This window comes from Vipera berus (genome assembly GCF_964194415.1).
Source record: "Vipera berus genome assembly, chromosome: 3".
NCBI classification, from domain to species: Eukaryota; Metazoa; Chordata; class Lepidosauria; order Squamata; family Viperidae; genus Vipera; species Vipera berus.
This window is the reverse complement of record NC_138204.1, coordinates 89,556,263-89,570,038: the sequence shown is the minus strand read 5'-3', so window position 1 is coordinate 89,570,038 and position 13,776 is coordinate 89,556,263. Positions and strand designations below refer to the sequence as shown.

General features: G+C 40.0%; 1 protein-coding gene across 1 annotated transcript in view; it reads right to left on the bottom strand.

The window, feature by feature from the left end:
• SLC30A7 (solute carrier family 30 member 7) overlaps positions 1-9,857 on the bottom strand; it is a 37,191-nt gene extending 27,334 nt beyond the window's left edge. Inside the window, exons 1-5 of the mRNA XM_081324959.1 lie at positions 9,684-9,857; positions 8,742-8,843; positions 4,768-4,881; positions 2,522-2,609; positions 1,252-1,378 (exon numbers count right to left, since the gene is read on the bottom strand). Coding sequence (XP_081181085.1) covers positions 1,252-1,378; positions 2,522-2,609; positions 4,768-4,881; positions 8,742-8,843; positions 9,684-9,763 — 511 coding nt within the window. The 5' untranslated portion in view covers positions 9,764-9,857. The remainder of the gene's footprint in view (positions 1-1,251; positions 1,379-2,521; positions 2,610-4,767; positions 4,882-8,741; positions 8,844-9,683) is intronic.
• Between the last annotated feature and the right edge of the window lie 3,919 nt (positions 9,858-13,776).

Genomic DNA, 13,776 nt, shown 5'->3' with positions numbered 1-13,776 from the left:
CATGTAGGTGTTCCCCTTATAAAAGGGAATGTGCTGTAATTAAAGGGACTGCAAAATCTACACTGGAACAATGTAACTGCATTTGTGGATTTTATTTATTTATTTGCACCACTGTTATACTATCCCAAGCTATGTAATAGTTCTGAAAAAATGTAATTATTTTTATGTGATGAATTAATGAATCACAGCAGCTATTTTAGAAGCACTGATCTTTCTTCCTTGCAGGAAAGGATGTCTTTAAGATGACACCAGCATTTGTCAGATTCATGAATATTTATATTAAATTTACATTAAAATGTATATTTAAAAAATGTCTGCAGATAAGGATAAGAGTGAAACAGATTATTACGAAATCTGGAACAAATTGTATAATTGGTTGGAAAAAATATATGGAAAAACTTTCTGATTCAGCAAAACACATTTATCAAGAAAGATACTGGTCAAAGGAAAAATATTAAAGTGAAAATTAAGAATATAGATGATGGGATCTACCAGAGAGAATATTTAAAAAAGAAACATTTGTTCGAATATGTGGATTATGGATTATAGAAACCAATTGTTAATGATTATCTTTACAAATGTAAACCCAGCAAACACACTGTTAACCAATTATTATGTGATTTATGTTTTAAAAAATCAGTAAAACATATGAAAGAAAAATGTCTGCAGACCAGTTTAGTCTCCTGACTGAAAAGTGCCCTTGATTAATTGAAATTAATTAATCCATTAACACAGTTTAAGTGTAATTACATTGTATCAATAAGCTATCTTGCTTTTACTTATTACTTTTGAAGCACCAACTGAGCCACACTTTTTGGATAGATACAAATGGAAAACTGTGGTTCAATAAGTCAGAATACAATCAACATGCCAAAAACACATGGAAAGAAATATGGGGGGAGGGGGGGAAACATGGCTTTATTCTGACTTTACCTATAACCCAAAGCACACCATACCAGTTGAAATAAAAAAGTTCACATTTCCATATCAATTACTCCTTCATTATTGCAAACTATAAAATTTTTCACTTTAAGCGCCACAATAGGCAAAGGATTTTCCATATTTTATACACTTCTGAGACAAATTAGATTTTTAAAAAAGTTCTATTTGTTCAAATGACATAATAGCGTCAATTTAAGCTTCTATCCTGTTTTGACTAAATTAAAGAGACATGGCCTCAACACAAGGGACAAAACAAAGGTATTTTGAGGCCTCTCAGGGACAAATCAGTGACTTGGTAACATTTCCTACCAGAACCATGGGAATGGCCATGTCCACCATGTTGGAACACAAAGATTCCTATCAGATTTACAATCAGGCCAAGTATGGAAACAGGAAGGAGTCTTTCATGATGCACATCAGGAGGCTCAAGTGCTCTCTGTAATAGAAAAACAAACTGTTTCAGTGAAACTCATACATACTGCAGATCTCACCAATGAGCTTTTCTCAACTTTTCATAAAACATTGGTACAGTCTAATTCAGAATATTACTTATTTTTGCTAGAAACCAAAGGTAGATTGCTAAGTATTCACAGTATAATCTCATTTAACATTTTAACTCAAATCATTCCAAGAAACAGGCTGATGGGAGATTTGGGACATAATCACCAAGTGCATAAATAATGTATTGGCATTCAATGAGGAAAAATAAGAAGGATGGTTGCAACTTAGATGGTTTTTTAATTGGCACTAAACATACCCATGATGAAAAGGTAACTAATAATTCTAGATACTTCTGGCTACATGAAACATTCAGGTTCAGAAAAATTACTGCTTATAAGTACCAGTTATAGAGAGCAGCTGAATGAAGAACCCCTATGCTTTCACGTTCGGGTTCTTAAGGCCACTTGATTAGCTACAGAAGAAAACAAGATACTGGAATAAATGGATATTTTTAATCTGATCCAAAAGTGCTTTTTCCAGGTAAACTATACTGTTTCTGACATAATTTTTACATGAATTACTGCATATCAGAGAAGTCGCATATAGCTTTGCAGAATGAGAGAAATTTTTTCACAAGTGTTGTAATGTTAAGTGAACGTAATAAAATTAACATATTGTGGGATCAAAAGGGCTACATTTTTAAAGACTTGAAGATTTGAGAATGCCAGATTTTCAACATTATGGGGGAAAAAAACGATGGGATGATATTCCCTGAAGAATTAGTGTTGGTAGGTAAGGCTACCATTCTCTGCACAATTACTACCGTACTGAGTAAATCTCGCTGAATTTCATGCCAATTGTTTCTGCAACTTATTTAAAACTGAATTGTCCAATCCTGAAGACATCCTAATTCATTTCCTATCCAACTGATTCACTTGCTAGACAACTAGGCAAGACTTATTTATCTATTGAACTTATACTCTGCCACAATCAAGTGATTCTCTTTTACATTATCTGGGCTGCACTTAGCAATAACTTCATCCAAGTGAGCATAACTGGATTTAAAAAAACCTCACTTGCTGCGCAAAAACCTCTTCCTTGAACAGAGAAAAATATTTTAACCATCTTCAAAACATACCTCAACCCCTTCAGAGAAAATGAAGAAAGCAGTGAAGATCAAAAATAAACCATTTACAAAACCAGCTAATACTTCTGCTCGAACGTACCTACGATGAAAAAGCACATAATTTCATTCTAGATTAATGCAAAACCACAACTTATTTCATGCCTTATTCTTTCTTTGCCACTATTCTGGCTAATACAGAGTATAAACACTATGTGCTTTGTTTGATCAGTCATCCAAATAAGTAGAACATAAAGAGGGAAGGGGTGGGGCTCTTATCACTAAAGAGTACATACTTAAGTCTCCCCTCCTTAGTCTTGAAATACAGTATTTCAACTATTTCAACTCTTCCTCATTCCATTTAACTTACACGTTATATTATAGCAAGAGATTGGTAGAATAAAAACAATATAAAAGGAAAGAAGTAGACAGGTTGATTTTCATGGCTTCACTCTTATCTCCCATATATTGCCTTCAGCAATAAAAGTACACTGCACACCTTTACTTTATACCAAAATTAAGTGCTATACATTTAGTATAGAGATCAACAGATGGGAAGATCAGCATCTAACAGTAGATCTCTTGATGATGTGATGTAGATATCATGAACTACTGACATCCTACTATTGAACAACAATTATGAAGCTCATCACTTTATAATTATATTAGAAAATAACTATTGGGGAGTAAAAAAAAAGGAATGGATTTTTGTGTGGGAAGATTGCATCTGCAGTTTACTTAACAAATTCCTGAACTCAGGATTCTTAAATTCAATGTGTATTATGTTATATACTTAATGTGTATTACTTTTTTGTGCATGATTCAGAAGTTAATGACAAACCATTCCTATGTAATATTTACAAGAAGACTACATGGATGTGTTTAAGTAATCACCAGAAGTCCAACGAAAAAGGGGGAGAGAGACTTTACTTTTAGGAAGAGAGAACATATATATGTCATATACATACAGTATGTATGTATATGTGTGTCTGTATGTATATGTGTGTGTGTATACACACACACATGCTACACACACACACATTTACAAATGTAGTTTCTATATCAGCAACTAAAAGCTATCATGAAAACAAATACAGAGCCTTGGTGGAGCAGTGGGCTAATGCCTCCTTAAGTAACACCAGCTGCCTGCAATTAGTGCAGGTTCGCATCCCACCAGGCTCAAGGTTGACTCAGCCTTCCATCCTTCCCAGGTAGGTAAAATGAGGACCCAGATTGCTGAGGGCAATTAAGCTGACTTTGTAATAATGCCGCTTGGGGGGTGTATGAAAGCCCTAATAAGCAGGCATATACATAGAATGAAGGCTACTGCTAAGCTTGTAAGCCGCCCTGAGTCTTCGGAGAAGGGCGGGATATAAATGGAATTTAAATAAATAAATAAATAAATAAATAAATAAATAAATAAATAAATAAGGCTTGCAGGTAGCCTTCTACTTACAACCACAACTGAGACTGGAATTTCCATCATAAGCTGATGCAGTCATAAAGCAAGATGTCATGTCACTGCATCAATTTATGACAGAAATCCCAGCTCTCTCTACTGTGAAATATCCACCCCAATCCAAATCATTCAGGGCTTGGTCCCTCCCAGTCCCAAACTTCATTAAGATATGGACTGCCTCCAATTTCCCGCACCCATCCATCTCTCCCTATCACATCCAGGCCCTGGTGGCCTCACTGTTACCCTGACCTCTAAGAAGAAAGTTGAAGTCAGTGCAAGGATGAAAGGAGAAAACTTCTATAGCATAAAGAGAAATGTTATTATACAACACTAGAGGAAGGCCAATAGCAGCTATAAAATGTATCCTGTAACTCTCACACAGGGTAGGAAGTGACAATCCCACAAAGAAGAAAAAGCCAATTCGAAGGAAGATTATAGAAGTTTCAAACTTTAAAAGCTCAGCAAATGTTTTCTGAGTTTAAAAAACAGCACTAAGTAACAGTTGATGAGTTTGGCATGGTGAACTTTACTACATTGTTGTGAATATCAAGAAGGAAACTACTCAAGGCACGTATTGGAGATTGGACTCCTCTCCTGCAAAAATTTACTAAAATATAGTATATTTTTCAAACACATTAGCCAAATTACACAAGCAATATTTATAGCCTGATTCCATTAACCATTATAGTACAAATCCCCTGCTTTTATCAACATGTTACAATAAAACTACATGGTTTTTTTTTCAATTCTTGTCAACAGGTGACTGTTTCAACAAATAGCTTTTCAGAACTTGAACACTTACCCATAGGAAAAAGCATCATTTGATCTCCACTTTGAAATGACTGAAGCTGCAAGCCCAGCTAACAGAGCAGTACAATCAAAAAACATGTGAAATGAATCTGATATTAAACCTAGACTGGGAATATAAAGATAAAAAACAGAAGGTTATAGAAAGTAAAATACATTAGAACATTTTTTAAAAAAATCCTGGTAGTTAAAAAAATTGATAGTAACGGTGACAATGTCCCTTTGGACCTGTATTTACTGAAGTTGTTATTCCCCCCCAAAAAAAATCTCTCACAATACATAAGCAGGCATATACATAGAATGAAGGCTATTGCTAAGCACATTTAATTTGTGCTTAGATTGTAAACCACCCTGAGTCTTCGGAGAAGGGCGGGATATAAATGGGATTAAAAATAAAAATAAAAATATACACCTCATTTTAAAAAGGTGCAATCCATTCAAGACCAATAACCAATTTAAGTGAATTTATCAATAAGTACAAGTTTAGTTTAATTTAATTTAAAAAACAAATACCAAATAGTACTATTCCATTCCATGACTTTGTTATAAGGTCACCAATGCAAATGATGCTATACCTCACTGTTTCTTGAAAGATGAGACATGATTTGATTGGGCTGGAACTATTATTCACACCAAATATAAATACATACATATATATCCTCTTAGTAGATTTTGCCTTCATTTCAAAGTGCAGCTTTCATTTTCACTTCTTACAATGAATTATGTTATCAAGAGTTACTAACAAATCCTCAAATTTACAGCTGGATTAAAAAAGGAATAATACCTTTCATTAGGCTCATTTCATAAACTTGAGTCAAATGGAATTAATTGGAATCCATTCTGAGACACTGACAGAATGCATTCTTAGCCAACACAAAGCTGCCTCAATATGTTTGTTGCATTAGCTTTGGAGTTCTTCCCTTCCCAAATTTCCACCCATGAAGCAAAGAAGGTATTGATTGAGGAAGAGCTTTCTTTGTCAAAGAACATTAATTATGGAACACACTCACCATGAATGCTTCCCACTTCTTGACCATTTTTTCAGGTGCTTTAAAGTTGATGTACAGTAGTTCAACTTTAAACCTTTCTGACACAAGTACCCTCCATCCAACAATCCAATCAAGCTAAAATCCACGCCAGAAGTCTGATATATTGTAATTACAAAGTAACCTAGTTCAAACACTCTCCAAAATTTAATAGAAATACACAATTTAAATATCACCTTTCCCTGACCATCAATTTATCAATTGTTTAAGCTTAATTCCACCATTGCTGGTGATTATTTAGGCTGGATGGCTAAGAAAAAAAGAGTATTTATTATGAAGATATTACTTCATACAAAGGCTACACTTTCTATTCTACTTTGGCGTTCAAGAGGTGATAGGTGTCATAATACTCTGGGACAATTTTCATTTCTGTTGCTTCTAAGTCTGAAGGAAGCCAAACTGCTTAGTATACTCATGAAGCATCACACTAGCTAGGGCAGGCCAAAGTGCTGAAGGTTTAGAAATATCACAATATCACAATAAAAACCAATCTAGTATTAAAAGTAAATACGTATTTATTAGATTTCAACTTATATATCCTAACATAAAGTTATCCAGACTTTTCCCTAGCATCTTATTTTAAGCCATACCATCATAACAGATACATGCTCAAATGAAGAATCTTATTTGCAAAATGAATTGTGATACTGATTTATGTAGTACAGTATGCTTCTGTACCAGCCAAACCAACAAATGGATGAATACTGAATAAGCTGCTCTGGTATGTTACCTTTGAGTTTAACCCAAAGTGCTAGATTTTGTTTTAAAAATATTGTTTCTTGTTTTAATGAGATTTACTAGATGCTTATAGAAATAAGATCATCTTAAATATGATGATCATGTCTAATTTTTGATAATTCAACAGACCAGCTCTCTCCACATTTTCTGATTGGGTATGGCTTCTTTCAAGTGTTTTATTTTACATATATTTTCCTATTTTATGGGGTGACAATTTCCTAGAAATGGTTTGAACTTTAATTCTGATCATCCACAGCCAGTATGGCTGCTAATGAGAGAAGACGCAAACTGAAATCTACCGTAACTATATCTGGAGGGTCATGGATTGCTTATTCCTGCTGTCCCTAATATTCTTGGCATACACAAAGTGTACACAATATAGCATTACTGCACACATGCCTAAATAATGAAGCTGCTCTACCTCCTTATATTGATAATTATATATTTTGAGGGGGAGGTTCACAGAAACAGGCCTTAGCATACAAGAAATTAAAAAGAGCCTATGCATAAGGATCGGTGGGAAGTGGGGAATGACTCCATTGCAATACAAGCTACCACCCTTTTCTACATGTGCTGTAACATCACACACACACAAAGGGGGGGGGGGAATCTTGCATCATGCTCCACAATATCAATTTTATTATTTTAACAAAATCACTGGATTCTACAGAACCATTTTGTGTCATGATTTCTCTTGAGCTGCTAATATCTTTGTCAGTTTGGGGACATGAAACCCAGATAACTAAATGGGTGATAATCTGATACACGTTCACACAATTTTAGTTTTGACCTGAACCTAAGATGTAAAGGCACCTCTTTCTTCCAAAAAATAAATTTTGGCTTCTATAGGAGCACACAAGTCCCAGCCACCAAAACCTACAATTAATCTTCTTTATCTTTTATCTTTTATTAAATTTATATACCGCCCTTCTCCCGAAGGACTCAGGGCGGTGAACAGGGCATATATAAATAGAAAATACAAAAATTAAAAGAGAATTAAACAATTGCCCAGATAAAAACAGTGACAGTATAAAAACCCATTAAAAACCCTAACGTCCCCCATCAAGCCAGGCCAGCTTGTTCAAATAAATGGGTCTTCAGACCGTGCTGGAAGGAGCGAAGGTCCGGTGCCGTCCGGAGCTCAACCGGCAGTTGGTTCCATAAATCCGGAGCGCCCACAGAGAAGGCCCTCCCCCTGGTGGCCACCAGCCGACATTCTCTGACCGGAGGCACCCTGAGGAGGCCCTCTCTGTGGGAACGCACAGGGCGGAGGGAAGTTGATGCCGGCAGCAGGTGGTCCCCGAGGTACTCCGGACCCATGCCATGTAAGGACTTAAAGACCATAACCAAAATTTAATTTATGTAAAAATCAATATCTGTCAAAAAAAAACCATAAAAATACCTATATATTCACTAAGATCTAGTTCAGACATGTCAAACTCGCGACGTCACGTGACGTCGCACAACGTATCAAGACAGTTTTGCCATTGCCAGCAATGGGGTGGGTGTGGCTTCCGGATGACGTGTCCAGGGCAGTTTGACACCCCTGATCAACAACTTAATAAATGCAGTGCAAATGGCATCACAATTAAGACACTTTACGGAGCAATTATATTTTACTAAATAAGAGCTGTTCATTACTGATCCTGTTTAGACACCTCAACAGTTCCGTCCAGACTGCATAAACTGTAGCAGGACAAGTTAATGAATAACAAATGACAATCCCTTTAGGAGTAATTGTTTCTTCAGCTCCTGTACATTAAAAAAACAAACTGGATCAGCAACAATCATCTAAATATGGCAGAGAAGACCTGATATTGGAGTGCAGAATTTTCCCAGGTACATAGGAAAACCTGAGTGATCTGCCCAAACCTTTCTGGTTTTTTCCCCTTGCAGCTTAAACAAATCGGCTTCTACTAACTGGTATCTAAGGGGGGAAAAAGCCATTGCTCCATGATCAGAGGTCTCAAGTAGCCCAGGAGAGGAAGCCTGAACATTGGCTTTCCCAAAAGCTTTCCCAAAAGCCAATGGCACTTCTCTCCAGAGGCGGCCATCCCCTTCGGCCCCGGACCAGAAGGAGACGTGGCAACACCAGCAGCAGCGCTGAACTTGACTTTCTAGGCAGAAGCGCCGCCTCTCCCTCCGGCTCGCCCTCCCTCCCTCGCCCTCCCTCCCCCTTTTGTACCTGTTGCTCCAGATGCCGTACAGCAGCTCCACGAAGGCGAAGGAGAGGTTGAGGCAGAGGAAGAAGAAGAGGTTGCGCGACGTCTTATCCGAGAGGATCGACCTGGAGAAAGAAGGGCGGGAGAGGATCAAGCCAGGAGGCCAGACCCGGCTCCTGCCAAGCCCAGCAAGGCCTCGCAGGGAAGCAGAAGAAGAGAGGAGGTGGCCGGGACCGTCCCCACGCCTGAGAAGCCTAACGACAGTCGCAAACCGCATTCCTCTCCCCCCCACCACACACACACACACACACGCACGCACGCACACACACACCCCTTGGCTCCTGTTTCCACGTCCCGGACAGCCAAGGCCTCGAAACTCACCCCCGCACCCGACCCGCCTCTTCCCTGGCTTAAACCCCTCGCCCGGCCGAAGAGACACCGGCCCCTTGCTCTCGACTGCATTCCCACCCTGCAACGTTGCCCGGACCCCTCTCCTTTTGCCAGCTAACCTCAGCCGGGAGACGATGGGAGTTGGAGTCCGCGCCAAACAGGGAGGCGGATGCTGCTAAAGGCAAACCAACCCCACGGTTCCCTCCCTCCTGGCCAGCCGGCTGATCCATTTATAGGGAAACGGAAGAAATCCCCGTCCCGACCTCTCCAACCCCCGTAGATCCGGCTCCCCCCGTCTGCAAGCCCCGCAGCTAAATTCGGTTTCAGTATTCAGCCCAGCCGAGGAGGCTCCTTCCGTGCCCACTCACCAATAGTCAAAGCCACTCAACCCCGGCCTCGAGTTGAGCACGGAGGGGTTCCCCCTGCCCCATTTTCTCCTCTTTCTCGTCCGCCTGTTAACCTCCCACCCAGGGGAGGCTCCCAGCTCCCTGACACCCACCCACCCCCAGGCTTTGCCCGGCAGCTCGGCTGATGTGTCCGCCTCCCCCCCTCCCTCCCTCGCAACTCGCTCTCACCTGAACCATCCCGAGACCTTTCGGAGCAAATGGAGCTTGGGAGGCTTGTACTCGTCGTCCTTGATGGACAAAGGCAGCATCTTTCCCAGCGGCGGAGGGGAAAGACGGGGCCGAGAAAGCAGCGACGCCCCCCAACTCTCGCTCGTCGGCCAGGCAGCCCGCCTGCAAGGCAAAAGCCGGCCTCTCTCCCGAGCACTGACTTCCGGCCTAGCCGGAGCCAAGCGTCGCTAGTGAGCTTGCGCAGTAGGCGGCGGGGAGGGGTGGGGGGGTTTGGCTAAGTCATGTCACTATGAGAAAAAGGAGGAAGGATGAGTTGCTCTGTTTAATTTTACTCCGTACAAATAGTGGCGTGATATACTGTATAAGCGATCTGTGCTTCGACACTGGTGCTGCACTAGGAAGACGGAAGTATATATATATATTGATTTGAAGTAATACAGGTTTACGGTCGATCCTTAACGTGCGCTTCGCGGTAACCTCCCACAGTGGGAATACGTCTACACGACACTACAGATATGCAGGCTACAAAGCAGTAAATTCCATTAATGGGTATTATTCCCAGGTCAACGGCTCTAGGATTGTTGCCTAAGAATTTTTACTTTACCAAGCTAAGGAAGTATTTATTTAATTTATTTATTTATTTTATTTTATTTGTATACCGCCCTTCTCCCGAAGGACTCAGGGCGGTGAACAGGGCCATAAATACCAAAATAACCAAAATACAAAATTAAAAACAAATTAAACCCTAGTGCCCAAATGTAAAAATAAATTATATTAAAACAATAATTAAAACCCAAACCCATAGGATAACCTATGGACTTCAACGTGAACTTTCCAAAAGAAGCAGTAAGAGTCCTTGCTGATTGGATGCCACGTCATTAATAAATCAATCCAAAATAAAAATCAAGTGCATTAACAGGAATAAAAGAACGCCATTTCAGAAACATGTTGAACATAGTTCAGACCCCTGCCAGGGAATAAAGGAGAATTGGTTTTCCTCTGTAATGAGATCCTGGGGGGAGAAGAAGAAGCTGGGTAAAGAGTACAATACCTCCTCTAGTCTCAGTAAGCGGTTATCCATAGTTCCTCTGCTGGCCATAACCAGCACCAAAGGAACCATTTTCCACCTCTGGTTTCCACCAGCCTACTTCACTTTTCCATCCCACTCTACCTCCACTTCTCCTGCCACCTTTTGTCATGGGGAGTGGTGTGGGCTATAGAGCCTGTGCATGCACACACAGATGCAAAATAATCCACATATACAATGATTGAAGATTATTTGCTCCCACTTTGCTTTCCAGAATAGAACCACTACAACCCCACCCCCAGGGAAATACCTTTCTGTGTGAACAGAAACAAGAGAAAGCAATTCTTCAGCTAGATAGAAGAAGGTCTTTTGGGGACAGGTAGAACAGGCATTAAAAAACCTGTTTCTCCACATTACCTCCTTCTGCCACTCATAGATTAATCAAAGGCACAGGAGAGGTGACTTTTCAGCACAACAGACGCTCAATTATCTTGGTTTAAAGGCAAATAAAAGGGTATGTCCCCGGCACGTAAGTTGTGGGCAGGAGCAGCAAGATAGGTACTGGCCTTAATTTTTTTTCCTTCTCTTCAGTTGTATCTGATTTTTAGAGACTGCCTGTTAAGTCCCTGCAGTTTTCCTAGCAATGTTTTGGTTTGCCATTGCTTTGTTCATAGGGCTGAGAGAGCAACTAGCCCAAGATCACCCAACAGGCTTTGTCCCTAAGGTAGGACTACAACATACGGCCTTTTAGTTTCTAGCCTTATGCCTTAAACCACAACTGGTTTTCGCCCTCTTAAATTTACCATGAAACAATTGCTGCAAACTGATTTTGTGGGAAAAATTAGAAAGTGCTACTTTTGAAGGAGATCAAGAAAAAACAGTAGGAGGCTGCCTTTGCAGTGGGCTGGATGCAGGTTGAGGACATTTTGCATTTATGACTTCAGCATATAGTTAGTGTGGCATCTTTTTATTGGGACAACTGGGGCATGCCAAATTATGATTATAGTTTTTCCCAGTTAGCCAGATGTTTAAACTGGATTTGACATTTTTATCCACCTATCCAGTCCTTCCCAAGAACCTGGAATAGGCAGAAGTTATATGATGATGTTAAAAGTAGGTTGCAGGATATAAGCTGTTTCAAGTAAAGCTACCTTTTACAATTGATTTATAGTGATTTTGTCAATGCTGATAGTGTTCCAGTGGTGCTCTAGTTCATGGCTTTTCAACTGGTGGTATGTGTACCACCTGTGGTACTTTGCCACGTGGCAGGTGGTACGCGACTGCTAGCCAAGTGTAGCAGGGGAGGGGAATGAGCTGAAGCAACCCAAGCCTGAGGGAGAGGCAGCTGCAGCTGCAGGACTATCTGGACTCAGTATAAGCCCAGGAGCTGGCAGAGCTCCAGAGGATTGGCACTTCTGGAAGCAGCACAGAAAAAGATGGGGGGAGGAAAGGAGAGGCTATAAAAGGAGGTGGTTGGACAGGAAAGGGGAAAAAACACAACAGGAAATAGGAGGAGAGTTCAGCTGGCAGGGAGGAAACAGGGACAGAGAAGAAGCAGCTGCTGTTGCCAGGAGAATGCAAACAGTGCTGATGAAATGAAAAGCCAGCATGTCAGAAAGGAGGTGGGTTTATTTAGTTCTGGATCAGCTGGCAGCTTGATTGGGTTACCATAAGGATTTTTGTACAGTTTTTACAGCGTTTTGTAATTTAGAGGCTCCTTTGTGTGCTTTGGTTATTGGAATATTTTAGTCTGTATTTTAGGCTAGCAATGAATCCAAAGTGTTGACTTCCATAGGTTTAATCCCTTTAAACAAATGTAATTAGTTTCACCTCCTTATCTTGAGTCTGTCTATGGCTTTTAGAAAGTTTTCTTTGAAGGTAAACAGGTTTAATTTTAAAGCTAAAGCCTCTCGCAATTGCCAGAGCCTTTCAGTCTGGGTTGCAACATTGTGACACGTGACACACCTGAGGCAGCTTAAAGGGGAAAAAACAGAGTTTGTGTTTATTTTGTGAGCCTTTCTTGCTTTGCACTTGATTACTGTGTCTTTAAGGATATAGGGAAGGGGTGCGGTGCATTCTTACTACACTGTGGAAGGAGAGCTAAGAAGGGCCGACCAGGTAGCTCAGGGGTCTACAAACTCAGTAACTTTAAGATCTGTGGACTTCAACTCCCAGAATTCCTCATCCAGCCATGATGGCTGAGGAATTCTGGGAGTTGAAGTCCACAAGTATTAAAAGTGCCAAGTTTGAAGACCACTGAGCTAGCTGGTAGTAGTGCATATTAATAAACATGGATAAATTCATCATACATTTGTCAGTGCAAAGGGAAAGTGATTCAGCAAAGGAACAGCCACCAAAGAAATTAAAACTGGTACTTTTTTTACTTTTTTCCTACAGTTTGTAATATTTTATTAGATTGTAAAATAAATTAGAAAAATACAAAAGCAAATAGTAGGACACAGTGGGGAGGAAAAAGGGGGAAAAAGTGAGAGGGAGAAGAGGAAAAGAACAGACTTCCTCTGTTGCAGTAGAAGGAACATTAACATTGAACCTTAACTTTTTATTTTTCCATAATATTATAAACTAGCCATTTCTATAACAACAAATGAATCTAATCAGTAAAACCCAAAATCTCCCCCCTTTTTTTGTCATCAAGTTTTTGACACCTTGCCAAGCACTGGTGGTACTCAAATAATGTCAAAGTGGTACCATCTGTGATAAGGTTGAAAAGCCCTGCTCTAGTTTTTGGAATTGCAGCCAGAGTGCCTATCACTATCGGCACTGTCTTTGCTTTCTGATGCACAGTTCTATTTCTATTTGTAGATCACTGTATTATGCAGACCTTTGTATTATTATTTTAAAAGGGGCTTTCTTTTAATAAAATGTGTTAAGTCTGAAAAGGTGTTACCAGACTCCTGAATTTTGCCTGCCATAGACTTAACACGGCTCTCTCTCCCTTTACAGCCTTTCCAGAATAGGAAAGGCTGCAATAAGGAGGAGACGCCCAAAATAGGCTTCACGACTGAAGAAAAATCAGTCTAGCTGGGGGAAAAAGAAGAAGGACGG